General features: G+C 41.0%; 3 protein-coding genes across 3 annotated transcripts; 2 read left to right on the plus strand and 1 right to left on the minus strand. All coding sequences in view use genetic code 11, as the record gives it.

Moving 5' to 3' along the window:
- Positions 1-17: 17 nt before the first annotated feature.
- Positions 18-13,587, plus strand: EGR_08073 (hypothetical protein; the record flags this gene model as incomplete). The annotated part of the gene is given in 20 exon segments (XM_024497322.1): positions 18-266; positions 428-610; positions 675-860; positions 1,383-1,555; positions 1,595-1,697; positions 1,750-1,975; positions 2,856-3,091; positions 3,741-3,920; positions 3,935-4,039; positions 4,110-4,210; positions 4,731-4,907; positions 5,694-5,787; positions 5,826-6,026; positions 6,066-6,172; positions 6,216-6,621; positions 7,392-7,577; positions 7,994-8,081; positions 11,540-11,938; positions 12,888-12,962; positions 13,496-13,587. The coding sequence occupies 20 exon segments, from the start codon at positions 18-20 to the stop codon at positions 13,585-13,587; spliced, it is 3,567 nt and encodes a 1,188-aa protein (XP_024348260.1).
- Positions 13,588-13,881: 294 nt separating this feature from the next.
- Positions 13,882-15,861, minus strand: EGR_08074 (WD repeat-containing protein 74; the record flags this gene model as incomplete). The annotated part of the gene is made up of 6 exons (XM_024497323.1): positions 13,882-14,088; positions 14,708-15,220; positions 15,254-15,496; positions 15,534-15,600; positions 15,637-15,761; positions 15,793-15,861. 6 exons carry the CDS (start codon positions 15,859-15,861, stop codon positions 13,882-13,884), a joined length of 1,224 nt encoding a protein of 407 aa, XP_024348261.1.
- Positions 15,862-17,028: 1,167 nt separating this feature from the next.
- EGR_08075 (Protein phosphatase PP2A regulatory subunit) lies at positions 17,029-18,978 on the plus strand (the record flags this gene model as incomplete). Its single annotated transcript, XM_024497324.1, has 9 exons — positions 17,029-17,086; positions 17,108-17,179; positions 17,217-17,308; positions 17,343-17,511; positions 17,596-17,904; positions 17,999-18,163; positions 18,207-18,332; positions 18,368-18,503; positions 18,543-18,978. The coding sequence occupies 9 exons, from the start codon at positions 17,029-17,031 to the stop codon at positions 18,976-18,978; spliced, it is 1,563 nt and encodes a 520-aa protein (XP_024348262.1).
- Positions 18,979-19,545: the final 567 nt, after the last annotated feature.

Genomic DNA, 19,545 nt, shown 5'->3' on the forward strand with positions numbered 1-19,545 from the left:
TGTTTAATGTAATTGTCATGTTTATAAGGTCAAGGCAAGAACTTTCGCTCTTTATGCGATTCCCAATGAGACGCAGAGCCTTATCACAAAGTGATGTGTATTTCAATGAAGAATTCCTACCGAATCACGATCCATGCCTTAAATCGCAGGATTGGCCTTTAAGTGAACTGGTTGAAACTTCGCATATTCTATTGGATGAGAGAACCAGTGCCAAAAGATTTCAACAGCTTTACTCCCATCTTAAATTTGCATACACACAATTACAGGTAAATTTTTTCCTCCTGGAAAATCAACTAATACTAAGGCATACACTGTTAAACCTGTTTTATGCAAACAAAAGTTATTTTCTGCACTGGAGCCGTAGCTCCCCTCCATTTTATTAATACCTGTGCATACTGCTGGAATCAAATACATTTTTTACGGACAGGAATCACATGTTGATTTAGAGTCGCGGTATACCAGTGCACTGCATGAATGGCTAAACGAGAAGAAGTTATTGAACCTTGAGTTAATAAGACTTTCCTCTGAGAAACGTGAACTCGAGTTACTGTGCATTGAACTTCAAAAGAGTGCACTCTCACCAGAGAGTCTTGAGCTGATAAAGTGTAAGGTATGTTGAGGTAAAAATCCAACATATAGTTTCTAACGATTATCTAATGCCTTATTTATTTAAGATTGGGAATGCACTAAAGAAGAAATCTGAAGATGAGCTTGCCAGCGCCACCAAAGAGATTGAAGTTGCGCGGACCGAATGTCTTTATGTAACAGAAGAGCTTGAGAAACTAAAGACTGACTACGAGCAACTTCGGGCACGCTCAAAATCTGTTCGGGAAATGGAAGTTCTTCTCCGAGAATCAGAGGTTCGATTCAACTATTGCCTTTGTTTTATTTCTCTTTAATTAGCAACCACTTTCAGATGTCATACATTGCTATTGACATTTTTTCAGCATATTGTTAAACGTGCTAAGTTGACCTACTTGTTGACCAAGCTACAGTATTTTTGGGGCTGCTAATTATCGGAGCAATTTACAAGTTTATTTAGCATTTCCATTGCTTTGCTTCATATTTATTTTGAGTGGTATCTAACGCGTTGGAGAGTGTTCTTCTAATGCACGAATCTTCCCAAGTTTTCTCAAATCCACTCTATATCTAAATCAGGCAATCAAGTTACCAATATTTTCCCGGTTCGGTTAAAGATCAAGTGCAATTTTTCTGAAACATTCCGGGTATATTTGCTAGTCGAAAATTATATTAGTTAATTAGAATGTTATAAAGAACCAAGATATGACACTTCTCTTGTTTTCAGACATTTAGTACACAAATTTCCTTTTTGTAAATCAGGTTGAATTAGTCAAATAAATGTCATTTACACTAAATTCAAGCGTCAGCATATAGCTGAGTCTCATGACGAAGTCGTAACTCGCCTCTCTTCTCTTCTCGGGTCGGACACGGAAACCCTGGCTGCCCTGTATCGCGAAAACTCACAGATGTGCGCACAGTACCACCTCGTTGTTGGTGAGGCGGAGAAGTCAAAACGTCTTTATGATACACAGATGTAGATCATTCCATATTGTTTCACCTAGATGCTACTTAGGTGTGAACTGAAGAATGAGCTGATACGTGCTATAGAAGAACTAACAGCAGCGAAGACGGATAGGGCCACGCTGGTGGCAAAATGCGAGTCCTTGAGTGAAGAGGTGGGTGTAATTTGAGACAGAACTTCGAAACAACTTATTCGACTTTTTTAAGATGGAATTGCTTGTTAAAAGCCTGGCCAGCACCCAGGCTGATCTGAAGGCTGCCCGTCAGCGCATAGTTGACTGTGAGCGAGCAAAGTTGAGCTCGGAGAAGCATTTCGAGGGGCGAGTGCAATGCTTAAGAACGGAGTTGAACGACTGCCGGTTGGTAGCCCAGCGGGAGCGAGTGGAAGTAGAGCGCCAGCGTGATCAATTGGCTTTCCAAGTCCAAGGCAAGTGTGACGCATTCTACTATTTTTGAAGGGATATTTAGAAATATGTTTCCAATTAGTAACCTTGCTTCCACTTTCTGGTCCATTGAAAACGTTTAAAGTAACACGTTTGAAGAGAATACATGATTTAACGGGTTAGTTATACCTAGAAATAGACTACATAATTACGATTTTACGCCTCGATTTGTGAATATGAATCTTTACGAGTGGATTAATTTTATTTGATAATGTTGATTTAGTAGTCTAATCCTCCCTCTCTTAGCATATTTACATGTTCCATTAGCTCTTACTTCTCGGCAAGGGAAGTTCAAATTGGCGAAACTTGGTACATCCGAATTCGATGAATCGATGCTTTGAATCAAACGATATGAATCACTGGCCCTATTGGTTCGACTTGTTTACGTTTGATATCGAAAACTGATACCAATTCTCGCATGTTATCGACTTTTGTTACAACTTCTAAGGAGGTGAAGTGTGAAATAAATCAAACTCTTACTGCATCGTCCGAAAATGTGAAAATGTTTGACGTTATGCTTTAGGCGATTTGAATTTCCGAACTATTTACGAAGTAGACACGTCTGCCAAGATCTCTCATACATGATCCCAAACGTAATAGATGTATGGCGCTTTCTCATTTATTGGCAATATATATTGACAATATTCCCTTTACAGAAACCCAGGCAGATGCTTTATGTCATGGTATGTGCACGTATTGCCAAAAATTAAAATGCGGTACCTCTAAATTAGGTGGTTGTTAAATTTAGTACTCTAAAATCAAAGTCATATTCCTCCACCTAGGTCAAAATGTTATCATATTGGTGTTTTCAGCCTGTTTCCTTATGTAACACTCATGAATTTGAAGGCATTTTAAAATGCCTTCTTTCAGATCTTGCCAGTCAATTGGCTGTGGCCATAGCCAAATTCGAAGAGGTCGAGATATTGCATCAACAGCGTGAACAGGAAATGGCGCAACGGGAGTCAGATCTTCGAAAAACTATGGTTGATTCCACTGAGGAGTCGAGAAATCGCTCTGCGGAAATGCTTCGACAATTGGAACACACGCAATCACGGTTTCGTGAATTAACAGCTCAGCACAAAGATATAACACAGGCCTTGGCTGAGGTAAGAACCTCTGCTACTTAGCCTTATTAATAGCAATCGCATAGGAGCTTTGGACCCTCAGTCACGTGGTTTAATGGTGTCGCTAGAACAAAGATTTGTATATTATTGAATCACACGGTTTCACTTTAGTATTTTAACTGAACATACATAATGGTATGACGTCAGTTAATGAATTATGCGGTAAAAATAGGGATGCTTTTGATTTCCACTTTTGCAGGACGAATAAATAAAGTGATTATACCTTAAAATCAGTCAGAGCACTGATATATAGCAAGCTAGTAACCCATCATTTATCAAGAGCGTCTGCTTCATGTGCTTCTTGCTGCATTTGTGCCTACATTTGCCCTGCGCACGGAGCACACTCCATAGCTGGTGTTGTTAGGACTAAAAGTGCTGTGAAAAATGCTTATGGGTACTCTCGAAATCGTACCTCACTGAATTCGATACTCCATATATTTCCAAACTTAGGACCCATCGCTTCAATTTATGCAGTTTGTACCTAATAGATGCTCGATAAGCACGTATAAAATAGCCAAACATTGTTATGATTAAGGTCACTTACTTAGGAGACATAGGAAGGAAGCATCAACTTCGCTCGGGAGGTGTGTGGTAAATATACAATCACCATTTGCATAACCTATTATTTTAGTCGGAGACATTAAGGACTGAGACCCAGAAGAAGCTTTCGTTAAGTGAGGCACAAAACTCAGCATTGAAAGATGAATTGGCGATGGCTAGACATGAACTTAGAGCCCAGCAAAATCAAATCCAGAGTTTAGAACGTGCACTAAAGGAAATTACTTCTACAGATGAACAAATTCCTGAAAAGGTAATGTTCATTAGAAGCTAATCATATCAATGAAGGATTATGGTGATGGAGGCGACCGGCTCTGTGAAATGGCAGGTGTCAGAGAGGCATACCTGAGGTTACTGGAGAAATTCAAATCAGTAAGTAAACCATCACGGAATTTACATTTTCATACTGAATGCTGATTAGCTTTGATCGGACTTCGCACAGGAAAGGGTGAAATTGATTGTAAACATTCGCCAACTTAATGCTGAACTGATCGCGAAGAGCTGTGAAGCCGAACAACATCGCCAAGAAATTGAAAAATTGAGGTGAGTTGTAAATGTAACAGGAATAAATGTTACCCACTTAATGGGACATAAATCGTTTTTGCTCTGTGTTTTTAAAAAGACGTCGTGTGCCGCAAGCAGAATACCAGAGAATAAAGTCTCAGCTGGAAGAGTTTCAACGACGCAAGGAAAGCTATTGGTTTCTTCTAAATCAGGCAAATCAAGTTTTGCCAGGATGTCACTCGGATTAAGTGTATGGATCCCCGTTTAATGCGTTACACTTTCCTAATGATTAATGGGTATTAGAACTTTACTAACGACGGTGTTTTAGTAATGCGTTGAGGCCTGGAATAAAAGCAACGGGTGAGTACTAAGTAAGAATGTAGCGAGCCCAAAATTTATTTGTACTACTTAAAGGTTGCAACGAATATTACTTTGTAATGCAGGACACAAAAACCCTCTACGTAAAAGTGCATTAGATGTGTAAGTTGAAGGTACATCAAATGAACGGGTCTCCGTTTTCAATTATCTGTTCTGGATGTCTCACAAATCTTCTCTTAAGTCTCAAAAGGTCAAAAGGCTATCAAAAAACATGTGGTACTAGCGTAGATCGGTGTTGGGACACCTACGGCCTGGCGCCAAAGCCGCGTTGCGGTACTCTGATAGTCCACATGGTCAAACGACGAGTAAGACAAACTGGCAAGCCAACAGAATTCGTGTTTAGTGGCGGATGCATGTAGTAAGTGGCCATATCTGCACAAAAAAGGATTCTGATACGCCATGCCTGAGAAATGAACAGTGGCCAAGGAGCACATCTATCAATATTTTCTTTATGAATAAACCAGTTCGTAAAATAAAAAATTTAAATAGGGTGTCAAAGAAATAAGTTTATTTGATTTTGAAATCAAAAATTTCAAACAAATCTACTCCATAATGATAGTGTTGGTGCTCACAAACAAGCTGTTTTTAAAATTAATTGCCCAACCTCTCTCCCATTTAATATTATATGCATAAATTTTAAATAACAGATTGCCAATCTGATTTAATTTCGTTGTATCGGTCCCACAAAATGTCACAACCGGGATAGCCTAATACGAAATATACCGTTCAAATACTTTACTAGTATTTTTGTTGATCCGCTACAATTTAAAGGTCACGCGTTTATTGGATAGCACGATGATACCTGTAGGGCAAACCTGTTAACTTGTGCTGGTTGACGTTGGCGTCGATACTCATACAGCTGGTGAGTTCTATGCAAATATGTAATGCGAAGTATTTTACCATCCTGAGTCAATATCAGATGTGATTTAGTTTTATTATGGGAACTCCTTATCCTACCACTATTCCTCGTGGACGTGTAGTCGATTTCATTTTGGAGCAAGCCTAGTTACTTAGTTTGCTTGTCAATTTCTATTCTATTCGATGTCTGGTCTCACTAGAACTAATTGTTAATGTATATTGGTTGATCTGGGTGTGCCAACTCACTTCTCTCGTATTAAACTGTATTTCACTATTTCATTTCTAGTCTTACAATGATAAAAACACTGTCCATTGAGCAAAAGTTCCATGACCGTTGTCTTTCACAGAAATCTACCAATTACGGCTTGATAATCAGTGGGGTGAGTCCTTCTCTATTATCTAAGTTAGTGTATTCTAGTCCGTCAAGGAGGACGAGTGCGTTTTCCTCCTTCTTGCATCTACTGAAAAAGACCTCACTAACATTGACACCATTAACACATCGGAATTAAAGCTTGAGTGCCAGAAAATATGCCGTATGCTTCCTGCTGGTTTAAGAGTATCTGGTGTCTACTACTGCGGATTTCTCAATTTCACTAAATCAAGTGCACGAATTAGAGAGGTATTCATGTTTATAATAGAATTTCATTTCGATGTATAGATATTGCATGTTATTCAATTGGCCGAAAAGCATCCACTCACAGACAAGTTTGCCCCTTTAACCGATCGTGATAAGCTTTTCCTTCAAGTAGATCCTCTCACTAAGAGGTACGCTCGTGGCGCATTTAAATCCAACCCTGCTGTTCTTTAGCTTCATTGCCAAAGCAATTGGCTTCTCTCACCCAAAGGACTTTTTGCGGCCAGTTGATGTGAGAGTCCGACAGGTGATAGATAGGTGGAGGGGCATTAAGACCCACATCAATCTGACATTGGAGGCTTACCTTCCAGCCGAACGACAGAAGGAGAAGATTCTTCAGGAACTGGAGGGAGCTGCGACGCCATTCCTGGAGGCCATTACCAGAAAGACACGACTTCTTGTCGATGGTGACTTGAAATGCGAGTCGGATCCCCTCTTCCACAAAAAATCCATCGCAAAGGTTGCTCGTCACTCAAAGCGTCATAGAGGAACAAAGGCGGAGTTCCAGAGTTTTTCCGAGGCGGCGCAGAATCTTTCTAACTCCTGGGATTCCGCAAACTTTGTCCTATTCGGCCCTGATGTGAGTCGCATTTGCTTTTGTGCTATCCCTTTTTTTCTGTTGTAAAATCAACAATACTTTACGGTATCAAATTTAACCAGTTTTCGTGTTTTTTAAGACTCATACTGGCAATCCTGCTGGTTTGATTTTGTCCATTACCCCTTGGATATTCCATTGAATTGAAGTAAGGCTAGTTGCTTATATGACCAATTGCCTCCAAGTAGAGAATGCAAGCCAATGTTGCTATTATTGTTTTTACAGCCTTAATACCCCATTTTTGATAATCAATCTTAAGATTGTAGGTAGTTTTATTTTCGGTAACATGCCGATCCATTATATTTGCATATATACTAAGATTTGTGCAATTTAATCATTTACTGGGAAAATAGTTCAAAGTGAACCAACTACGCATTTATTGAATTCCTTTCTAATCTGTTCCGAATAGTTTCTCAATGCAAACGTGTTTTTGAAAGTTGAAAATTCATGTAAACGAATTTGTAGGAAAAAATATCGTTTGATTCCTTGAATCACCAAATGATTGTTTTTTGTCTTTTTGGCAGTGGCGTTTGAGTGGATAACTACCATAGCGATTGTCATAGAGCTAAGACCAGCACGTCTAGGACAGTGATGAATAAATATCCTTCACCGTCTAAGAATGCACGTCCAGTGTATAAAGCGCCTATGAACCGAGTTATAAGTACATCTCGCACATGCACACCTACGGTTCTCAACAAAGCACATCGTTTTAATGAGTATTAAGGGACAGTTCAGGGATTTTCTTGCCTCAATAGTTTCTCTCTTGGAAGCGAACCAGCTCCTGCTCGTCGATTGACTCGGGCCACTATTCGGACGCCTTGGCCATGCCCATCGATAGCCCGCCGCGTCCAGAAGGCGACAAGATCCTCACCATCCATGGACGGATTCCTGGTCTTGCCTTCCTCCCCGTTGATGGCACGACTGTCGCTGATGCGCTCAAGGTAACCTTTTCTATCCAATTTAAATCTATCACTATACTTTTGAGGCTTCTTACACGAACCAAGCACTCTTGCGCGCTTGCTAAGCTCAAAAAGTTTTGGTGACTTGGAGGCCATCCAGTAGATGCTCGCACTTGTCCCGCCAACATGTGGTGTAACAGATATTTTATGTATTTCATTTACATTGATTTTGTATTTCCTGTTCTTAACACAACTTTTTACTGTGTTTAAGAAAAAACAATGAGAATGAAAACAGATTGTTTAATAAAAGTTAAAAATATTCCTAAAAATTTTTAAGCTGACTAAAATTTACGGGTGGTTGATAGGTTTTTTGAATTTCCCGATGAATTCATCTTGAATTTGTCCATATTTTTTATTCAATTATTTTTACTTTTTTAATTTGTCCTTTATTTCTCCAGGCCTTTCAGCGGGATCTAACACACAGCATTCTAGTGCGCCTCGAACTCCTCACCGAAGAATTGCAGATAAGCAGCGGTGAAATGGAGTGTAAGGCAATTCTTTTTACAAATATTTTATGCAGTCGTTTTAAATAAGCAATTTTGTCCTAAATTCCACAGTTTTATGAATAGCGAAATTCGCAACCGTTTGAGCTGTATGTGCCATATTGTGAAAGCTACTTCAAACTCCCACACAAGTCCCAGGCGATAGCCATTTTTCCATCTCATTTTTGGATATTTCATCTTTCTTTCTAAGATTATGGCTAAAAGTGGGTTTTGGAGTCTTATTTTCGGGAGTGATAAATATCGAGTGTAAAAACAATTTTTGTCCTATATTTTGATGAAACCAATCCAAACCGTTAAATTTTCACCAATTAAAATAAGATTCCTTTCGAAAATAATTCATTAAAGTTTGCTTTGCCGTTTAATTTAGTTTTTTTTTTAAGTTATTTGATTATATCACACATTTCTTTGTCATCGCTCAAAGATTTCATACCAACATTGTCAGGATTGGTAGACGTTTTTAAAAACAACCACCTTGTGTCGATCTTTCACTATTGAATAGCTGCAAAAGAGGTGATGAAAATCAAATCAAATGACAGTCTCCACTTAACCACCGAATCATATACGGTAAGGTTTTCAAGGTCCGATGCTTCTTGGGAGGTCGATTTTCCCTCCTGCATATCGCAAAAATATCTGCTCCCCATGATTGCCTGCCGTGCTTATGTGGTTGAAGAAAAACAAAAAAATTGCAAGTGCCCTACGCTTCGCTTTCCCCTTAACGGGTCATCCCCTCAAGTCAACGTTTCACTAAGCTTGGGATGGTACGTGCTGTTGTTGCCATTGTGGAGTCTTCCACCTCCCTTCTTTTTATTGAATCTAACAATTATTGTTATCTAAACCTTTTTTCTACTGCGTAGGTGTTTGTTTAAAGGGTTTCTGCGTAGCCGTTCGTCGTAAAAGTGGTACATTTGGAAAAGTACTACGTATACTTCTTGTCTTTAAAATTACCTAGATTCCATCCTGCAGATTTTGCCACCAGAATAGATCAACGGGCCATATTGATACACGGCCTTGCTTTTATTTTCCGGGATAACCGGGTTGTTAAAGACACGTTACTATCAAGCGAATAACGATGCACTCTAAAAAACTTAATACAAACGACAGAATGCAATGCGGAAAATTGCCGTTCAGTTGTGAGCTGCTGAAGCTAAAATCGAATCAACGTTTATAGCCAACAGAAATTGGCTGATTAGGATTCCTCATGACCCTTTAACAACCGTGCCCCCAGAAACAGTGCTAGACAGCTTCAATGGACATTGTGCCATTTGAGCACCTAGATAGCATTATTCTACTACAGAAGTGTGCTTTCATGAGGGAGGAGAGGTTACCAGAGTTTACTTGTCAATGCCTACGCCTCTGTCCTCCGATATTGTCCTCTCTACTCGTGACAAGGCCGTACGCGACCCCTGTTTTTCACACTGCTGTGCCTTCTGCTTCAGCAACATGCACACGCTCACACGTCATCGATGCTCCCCTTAAAGACCGATCTGTTGAAATCGGTTATTCTACCGTTTACCAGGTCTCTGTTTGTCATAATATACCTTGCCAGAGAAGCAGGTGGTTTCAATAAAAATCCTCCCCTTTTTTCGTGTTAAAAGACATTTAATGCTTATTCAAAATTAAGGATACGTTGGCGTTTTGTTAAACTTCCCTTTGCCTTGAACTGCCACTGTTGCTGGTTGAAATTATGCATCTATTCGATTGAATCGATTAAGCTTTCCGTCTTTTCGTATTTGCATGGATTGGAGTAGGTTGGGTTTGAAAATGAAAAGTATTGATGCACTGTGTCATTTTGACGCGTTTAGGAATCGCGAGACTTACAGAATGCATACAGATAGGAATAGAACATCGAGTAAATCAATGTAACTCCTTGGAGGAGCTTCTTTCTCCTTGCCAGCGTTCTATTTAACGCGTTTTTTGCGAAGATTTCGAGTCGCTGAAATCTAATTGTTCTTTCCAGGTCGCATCGATAATTTTCTGTTACTTAGATGTTGCCTATAAGAGCACTATAGCAAATTTATCTTGACTGTGATTTATCTTAATATTTTTAGTGCTTCGATTGGTGCAAGGATTAATTAGGATGGATGGTAAATCCTAGAATCTTAGAGTTTTCGCAGAATAATCTACAGTTGGGACAAAAATCCAACCTTAGTAGATCACAGATAGTCTTGTTCCGATTGTGCATTGTGCAGCTAGGTGCTGTACTAAGAGCTATTCTAACTTTCACGCTCTTGCAATGTCTTTCAGTAAAAGAACGTTCCTCATTCTGGGCAATCGCCGTGGATTAAATCCACTTGTGCCACCCTCATGTAGCTTGCTCGACAGTATTGCACGAATTCACGTTTTTGGTTTTATCGATCAGCAGAAGCGGTACCCGATTAGGTTACAATAAATAAATATCTGTGCCACCTTATAGATTTCGGATATTATTCCCGATTCATCTTACAGTACCGCATATTGTATTTTTTTGAACTTCGGCACTGTGAAAGTGAATTGAGGCTTTACCTGAAAGCTTTGGCTCTCAATATTTATTTTGTAACAGATCAACTTTGAATTTCGCATATTGCAAAGCCTCTGCATAAGTATTAGTTGTCATCTCAAGAATCAAATTCGCAATTGTACCGACGGGAGATACAAGCTGAACTCTATTCAGGTCAGATTAAACGCCACTAAGAGGTATTGTGAAGGTATTTCTTTTTGTGACGGATTATTGATCAACCGGTGCCTCCTACAGATGCTATTCGTTGGCGGTGACGTGGTTTGCCTCCTTTTTTAGAGCCCAAAAACTGGTACTTTAAGATTTCCTGGTGTTTCTGTTGAATAGTGTCTGCAAGTGAGGTTACGTGTGTGTGTGGTTTATAATGTTAAATGCTATTTTTACATGATACGATTATGCGTGGATTCTTGTCATAATTTCTCGGTCTTTTGTAATTAAGGTGTGTCGTGAGGATGCTGGTCAATTTTGGCCCATAAACTACTTTCGGTGGGATGACGATGCAGCGCACGGTAGACTCGATCTGTGCTTTTATTGCATCAGAATCAGTGATACTGAACCATGATCTAAGCCTCATTAAAATGCCTCTCGAATTACCATTTGTGATGGGGAAACACAGTCTAGTTTTCCCAGTTTAGCCAATTTCTTACGTCATTTTACTGCTTTATTATTTATGCAGCAGTTCTAGTTACAATTTTATGTTTATGGGGGTGAGGATGACGTCTTTCAGTGATGGTGATAAATTAATCTTCTCAGAGATTGTTCCAGCGTTAGATTGTCTTCTCACCCGTTAGTCAAGTCGCAAGGCTAAACTCTTTAATACAACAACTCTTTTTGCCCTTTATACGTAGAGGTAGGGATAGCCTTTATATAACCATACGCACCCACTATCATTCCACTTGACGTTTGCTCCTAATGCAATTATTGCTTTCCTTTTTTCAACCACAAAGGTGGTCGCATTCTCTTGCCTTCACGAGTGTTGGTGCGTATTCCCGCATGCCCGGCGTGTCCTCTGTCAGACTATAAGTTCGTTTCTGAGACTCCTGACGACGTGGTGCGTCGAGTGGCGCTCTTCTGTCGTCCTCTTGGGAGTGCCACGCCACCCGCCTTGCTGCGCGCTGGCGGCGGCATCAGCAGTGGCGATCGCCTTTCCACTGCCGACAGCGGCGAGTTCTCCTCTGACTTGGAGTTCAATGCCACTGAGGTCGATGCTGAGGATGACAAAGTGGAAAACGAGGGGGTGGTTATTGTGGCTCTGGGCAACGCCAACCAGATGGGCATCGAAGACGCTGAACCCGTCTTCGGCGTCGCGTGTCTGGACACCGAACTGGAGCGGACTTTTGATGCTGGTAAATTATATTCACTCTGCTTCTTTGGTTGGTACTGATTCTTATTACTGCTTGACATTTGCCGCAGTGTTTGCTTTGAGTGAAGTCTTCTGAACGCCTTTTTTCACTGGTGCTCCTAGTACTTTGTTTCATTCCTTAAGCTTGCGAGCTTTGATTACTCTTCTTTCATGGTGCATTACCGATGCATCTTTTGTACAGTTTATAAATCATCCTTTGTTTCTCAGTGTGTGATTTCCTCTCCTTCAACGCTCATTTCGTTTTGCATTTGCGTGTAGTTATCCCAGCGAAAGAGTATTTCGCACTTTTTGGATTAGAGCCTATTTTGTTGTCTGGCAAGTACTATGTCTTCGGGTTTTCTACGAACCGCTCGTATGCTATTTATAAAATGTAATTTAATTGGCATCACATTATCATTGTGTGTCTATGGGATCGTTGGTTTTAAGTTGATCGCGAATTTCATCTTCAACTCGTAAACAAAGTGGTTTTTTTTTCAGAACTAAAAAGTACGCAATGATGACGATCTCATTCCACACCATTAATTAATACCGTGTCTTTAATTACTCTTATCGTTTTTTCAAAAGATGTAAACTAGATGCTCACAGCTATATCTTGGGAAAATTTTCTATTTGCATCCTTTGATTGGGCACTCGTACACGTGTAGTAAAAACTTATCAGCATTCCAACTTCTTCCATTACTGTGCTTCTGTGACCGTCTATGGTCACAGCTCCCTGTTTGTGTGATATCAGAGAACCCGCTTAACTGTGCACTCATTCGTGAGTGCTTGATATATTATTTCTTGAATTTACTTTATGCTTACTGAAAGGTGAAGTTACTTTATTGAATGCTGTTTTTGCAGCAGGTGGTTTGATGAATCAACCGAAATCCTGAGGAGGGGAAGATCACTTGCGTTTAATAGTTAAATTGTATTTTTTTAATACTGTTTCCTAGGCTCTACAGATGGTGAACTCTCGGACCGTAATATCATCACTGATATCGAGGTGATGGCCCATTCCGTCTCACGGTGTAAGCAAGCTGTTGTATTCGTAAATTTGTAATCATATTTTAATAGCATTAAAAAAGGCTTCAGAAGTAAAGCTGATTTACGTACTGTTTTCCTTAATACCTAATTCAGTCAAGCATTGAATGTTGCCTCGATTTATACGATTCGATAAATCAGCTTTACCAAGTTAAGGTGTGAGATTAGTGCACTGTGGATGAAGGATATGGTCGAATTCCGCTTCATCAATTCATAAGGCATGACGAAAAAACATTAACATCACTAAACGCTTGATTAAAATTGGTTAGAATTCAATGCCCAATATTAGACCCTACAATTTTAAATCCCAGATGAGTGAACAAGCATAATTAAGTGGAATTTGAACCGGGCAAAGCAGTTGAGTTAATTCATTTAAAACTTATCAATGCAAGTGGTTGACTTTATGGTTGAACCTGAATAACTACTGAACATTAGGCGCAGAATGTGGATATAGGCTAGTATTTCCTAGTCAAATATCATCCTTTGTTCTTCTTACTCAATACCTGGATTCTCGTTTTAGCAAAGGGTAAAATTCTCTTTGTCGGAAGTGCAATCGCAGTAGCCATTCTCAGTCTCATCGCTTCCATCTACCTGGGTCTTCTACCAGTCTGAACCCTCCCTTTCCCCTTCCCCCCCCTTTTCTGCGTCTCTTCAAGGCATATTTACTCCGTACAGCACTGTACACAACTTTTCAGCCTATCTGTGTGGTCACGTTTTCAACGAACTCCCAAAAATTAGTTTTACTTTCTTTTAGTCATTTTCAATCATTCCCTCGATATGTCCGTGTTCAACGACGCACTCATTTCCAACAAATGAACACCCGTTCGTACGTACTTAGACTGGGTTATATTTAATTTGTAGGATAATACTGCAAAACATGTACATTAGAAGGATAGGCGAGGATGGTCACGAGTGGGCGTTGGTTCCACATTTCCTTGTCCTCTTCATCGGCGGTTCGTCCTTGGACTCCAGGGTCTCCATACCAGCCCAAAGTTCGTCCGACTCCTCCCCTAATCCTTCTGCATCCACTTTTTCCTCCATACTAGAAACTTTCATGGGGAATTTGGCCGAGTCACGGATAAGGAAGGTGGAGATAGGAGTTTTTGTAAAGATCTAGCGTGATTAAAGAGACAAAAGCGCATTGAAATGGTGCGAAGAAATGCACTTCTGACGATGAGTCGAAATGCACCTGTGAGTCAGGTGAAGGGGGAAGTGTAGCGGAATAAACCCACGGCTCTCACTAAGGCACGTTCTCTTGCGGCTTGGCTTGCGCCTACGCAACACAAGAGGAAATTCCGCATTTGCCCAACCAAATCCAACAGTGACCTCTACAACAAATTGGTCCTGAGCACACTGTTGGTAAAAAAGACGGAAAAAGTCCACTAAGCTACCGAAGTGTGCGTAGGTATGGAGTCTTATTGGCTTCCTATAATGAGATAGGGTATTCCAAAATGACTAGCACTGAGAGGGAAGAAAAATCTCACCTGTTATGGGTTAACAAAGACATTAAAATTAGCTGAAAGACCAAAGGGGGAGGTGCCTTAGCTGTATGGAAAGGAAATATAGTTTGTGCTCTTAAAATAATTTACAAAGAATAATTTACAGGGTAAAGCTTGAAGTTTACACACTAAATTCACTAAGCCGATGCAAGTTTCGTTAGGGACCAAGATACCAGAATATGAACTTTGGAACAAACTGTTGGTAATAAGACTGCCAAATTCTGGGAGCGTACCTTGGTCAAAAGTTCACCAGAGTCGCGGTGATAGACGCGAAGGAATCGATCGATGGAAGCAGAGACGACCACGGGCTGGTTGTTGATGGCAGCATGAGGCATCGCGTGCGGCAAGTTCGCACAGCCCGCACCGCCGCAGACCAGTGCTGTGATCGCGCCCGCCGCAGGCTGGTAGGCTTTAACGCGCTCGGGCGGTGCCGCAGCCCTCGTACCAACTGAGCGAACCTTGCGCCTCGACTCGGCAACTGTACCTAATACCAAGCTGGCGTGTGGCACGCGGAAATCCAATAGACAGATGTCGCCAATGGCGTTTCCAGCAATCGCGCGCAGACCAACTCCTGGAGCAGAGGTGTAAGCAACGCAGCGGGTGACGGGACGTGTGACAGCAAGATCGCGAAGCATCGCAGGATACCGACCTGTGCCGACCGACTTTTTGCCCTGTTTTCGACTCACTCTCCAGGCTGAGCGAGACACAGGACGTCGTTGACCACTGCGAACATCGTAAACGCAAAACTGGAAACTTCAACACAAATTGAGGAGTCTTACATCACCATATTTTGATGAGGTCATAAAGAGGCGATCTTCATAGCCTTCAACAAAGGAGGCATCAGAGATCCAGACGGGGACCTCCAGATCCAACGTATCAGGTCGAACGTTCTTTGCAGAAAATACAGGAGAAGTAGGCCATTCCAAATTCCAAAGTGAAAAAAGAACATCTTTGCCACCACAAATCATATGTTTTTGATAGCTTTTGCATACACTTAGATTGCTGGCAACAGGAACTTCATACTAGAGAGATAATCAGAGGTTAGGAAGGAACCTATACCTTCAAAGAAAGATTACTCAGGTCGATTACAAAAGCTTTTCCAGAGGCCTTACCAACAACTAGGACTCTATAAAAAAAGGTAATTCAAGCATATGTGAATAACCCATCGATTACTGAGAGTCCAATCGGGATGGTGGGGTCTGATTCATAAGAGAAGCAATTAACAGATATTGCCGATCCACCAACTGATAAAATGCCCTGAATTTTGGCCTTTCCAGCAGCAAAAATCTGAATCGATAATTGAAAATCAAAGATTTACCCGTCCAGCATTTGTGTCCCAGGCAAATGTTCGTGCATCCTCAAAGCTCAATCCTGAATCGACAAGCATGTGGGAGGCAAAATCAAAGGCTAAAGGAAACTTCTTAAAATATAAGAGTTGTCGTACTTTTTGATGCTCCCAGAGACGAAATCGTTATAACGTCATGCACCTGCATGCCTTCAGTGTGGAAACGGGTCAATTCAGGCCGCGGAGCAGGCAAACAATGCGAGCCAATCAACAGAAGGGATTAGGTGTCGTCAAAGTAGTCAAATAAAAAGATGTTGTGAAAACAAACGCCTAATTGCAGCCAAAGCGCCAAAAGATATCAAAGCGATTTGTATGCCATTTTATTTGCAAAACTTTTAGTGCTTGCTTCAGCTGTTCCATGTGATGTGAAGTTTTTGCATAGCCAAAACCCGTCTATAGTTCAGTATAACACTTAAGACTCAAATTTTGCAAATATTTGGCACAAATTTAGTAGGCATTTTTATGACTTTTGAAATTGCACAACATTACTAACATAGCCTTAAATATTATTATGTGCTGCAGATTACGTATCAGAGAAAAATGTCAAAAGGGAAGCAAAATTTTTTAACAATATTCCAACATATAATAATTACTTTGGTCAAGGATGAAAGTGCACTAATCTCGATCATTCAAGTCACATTATTTCATATAACTTTGTCTCCTTAGATGGTGACTAGTGGCTTGGATTCACCAATCCTTCTCGATTTTAAGATTATAGGGTAGTGTAGCAAAAAATACTTTACTTACATGCAGAGGCTAAGACACCACGGGCATGATCAGGAGGCCAAGCCGCCCAGTGGAAGTGCAGCTTATGGAAATGTAAGCCCTTGCATGGTCACATGAACAATCAAGCACGCTGCTAGGGCGTTTGGATCTCAAAATTTTCTTAGTATGTTTTTAGTGTTTTTCTGCCCCCAAAGTACTCTGTTCGTAGATTTTGTTTAACAATTACTGCTAACAAATATTTGTTTCACAAGGTTTCATTGGTAATACCTTTTTTAGTAATATGGACTTAGTTCGGTATTTTATGCTCTTTATGAATGCCAACAAATAAACACTATTCTCAACTTAGGCTGAATCAATGACAAGTTGCGTACTATAGCATTGTGGTTATATAGGTATTTTGTTTTAGTATTCAATGAAATTTTAAAAGCGTACGATCATAGACGTATTTTTTAATGGTTCTCATTTATCCCGCTACCTTCGAAAATGGATTTGCCTTTGACAAGTTCAGGTGTCGGAGTAAAAGGCTCTATTTCGGTTGATCGTAAGTTTCGCATTCTTTAAGGTGATTTGGTAGACAATTCCCATGTTAAATTTTACTGTAATGAGATACTTAACCGCACTCAAGGATCTGGGGGTATGCCAATTAATTAGATTTTCACTGATCGATGTAGCCATATCTGTCTTAGAATTCAATAAAGAAGGCACGCATCTTGCCTATGGTAACTCTGATGGAATCTTAAGCATCCTCGAACTGGGTCAAAGTGTTAGATATTTTGGCTTTCAAACTTCGATTATAGAGATCGGATGTTGGCTTTTCCACTCACGCATGTTCAAAGCCTTATCAGTCTTTCTTGAGTCATGAACCCGAATTCGACTGTCTTAAATCTCAAGCGATTGAAGAAAAACTCACTTTTATTCGTTGGCTTAACTGTTGCGGGCCCTCCCACTTTTTTCTATCTGCAAACGGTGAGTGTCTTCTGTGTGGTCTCCGATGTCAATATTTCGGCAACTATAAGCATTTGTTTACTTTTTTTCATTTCGAAAAATTAGAGCGAACCATAAAACTCTGGAGGGTAGCAGAGGTTCCTCTTCGTGAAATGGATAATCTGAACTTCCCCACGGAGTCTGGTTCTCGCAAAAAAGTCGCCATCCGCTCCAACTCAGACATCAAGGTTCCCCGATGGAAGTCGCTGCCAACGGAGAACAAAGTAGTCAGGGTTTACAACAAGAAGGTTTATGCCCGTGGTCATGGCTTTTCTCTTACGGGGCTTGCCCTTTTTCTCGATCAACAAACGTTTCTATCATCGGATCCGCTGCGAATCAATCTCTGGCACTATGACGTTGACTACGAAGCGTTCAGTACCCTTTTAGGACTTACGTCCACTTTCATTTTCCTATTATTTACTTGTTTTGTCTCAAAATTTTGGTTCCCCTAACTCATCACTTGCTTCAGCCATCGTTGACCTGATGCCTGATCGTATCGAGGATATAACTCATCTGATCACGGGCTTGGCAACTTCACCCTCTTCGCCGTCATTATTTGCCTATAGCACCAATCGTGGCTCCCTTCGGATTTGCGACACTCGTAGTACCGCACTTTGTGATAAACCCGCACTGGGTAGGCGTTCCTTTTCCACCTTTACACCACCTCTCTCCTTCAGCAATCGACAACCTTCCAGCCTCCGAGCAAAACGTCATCGTTATCCTGCTCAGTTCCATTGCCGACTTGAAGTTCCTCAATAACTCAGATAGATTCATTGTTTCTCGGGACTTTATGTCCGTCAAAGGTAAGTACACCCCCTCCGTTTTAACCTTTCTGCAGTTTGGGATCTGGCAAATACAACGGCTCCTGTTGAAGTCTATCCAGTACAGTCACATCTGCGGCCGTATTTAAACAGCATCTACGAGACGGAACTGCTCTTCGATGATTTTAAGCTCTCTCTTTCCTCAGACGATAGGTTAGTGCACACTTGTGCGGCGAACTTCCCTCCCTGTAGGTTTATAGTAACTGGATCCTACCAGTCGGACATACGCATAGTCGACAGATCATTGGGTGCTCCCGGTATTTACAACATTAAGATGGAACCGGATGATTCTCATCTCTACTCGGGTTTCTATGGTCATTCACCGGATGTTACGACACCGGACTCGGCCACAGCTCCCTGGCCTCGTCCTTTGAGAATGGAGATGTCCAATGGGCTGTCTGAATCTGGGACCATTGGTTCGGTAGAAATAGCCAGAGAACTGCCCATCACCTCGGTTTTCACGCCAGCCTCTGTAAAGAAGTGGATCAGTGTGTCGTGGTGCCCAACCTCTCTCGTCGTCGCTGCCTGTCACGCTGATGCTATCCACATAATTGAAGGCATAGCCGAGGATACTGCCGGTGGCCATGGTGACAACGGTGGGGGCGGTAGTGGTGACGGGATTGTTTGAGTTGTATCGCCCCTGCCCTACAGTTCCCTCCCCACTTCTGCAGTCCGTCTTTCTGTGAGAATATTTTTTTATACCCGAAAAATACCACCATTCTCCCTTCCATTGGTACCCGTTCGGATGCCACTTACACACCAACCCACTTTTTTAAACGAGAACGAGATAAGAATTGTCCCCAAAACCCGTTTAATCTGAGACCTACCTGTAGGACTGAAACAGACCGGAGAAAAGTACGCTCATACGCATGTACGTTATCATGTTTTTTTCTACTAGTGAAATGAAAGGCTGGCATTTCGTGTGGTTTCTTGCTACTATGATTTATCTCTGTCTTTACCTCTTTAGTCGCTGTTCACTGTACCTTGTTTTTTCTCTTCGTCTTTTCTCTTCTGATACTACAACTCTCCACTTCTCTGAACATTTATTTTACTGACCAGATGATTTCAAGCTTGGTTTCTTTTTGGGCGCCCTCGTTTGTGTACCAGGAAGCCTACTGAAGCAATAAATTAACAAGGATGAAACTATCTCCTCCCCTGAGTTTAGGGAAGTGGAAGCGTGATTTGATGGGGGAAG

The sequence above is a fragment of the Echinococcus granulosus genome, assembly GCF_000524195.1.
Source record: "Echinococcus granulosus chromosome Unknown EG_S00095, whole genome shotgun sequence".
Lineage (NCBI taxonomy): Eukaryota > Metazoa > Platyhelminthes > Cestoda > Cyclophyllidea > Taeniidae > Echinococcus > Echinococcus granulosus.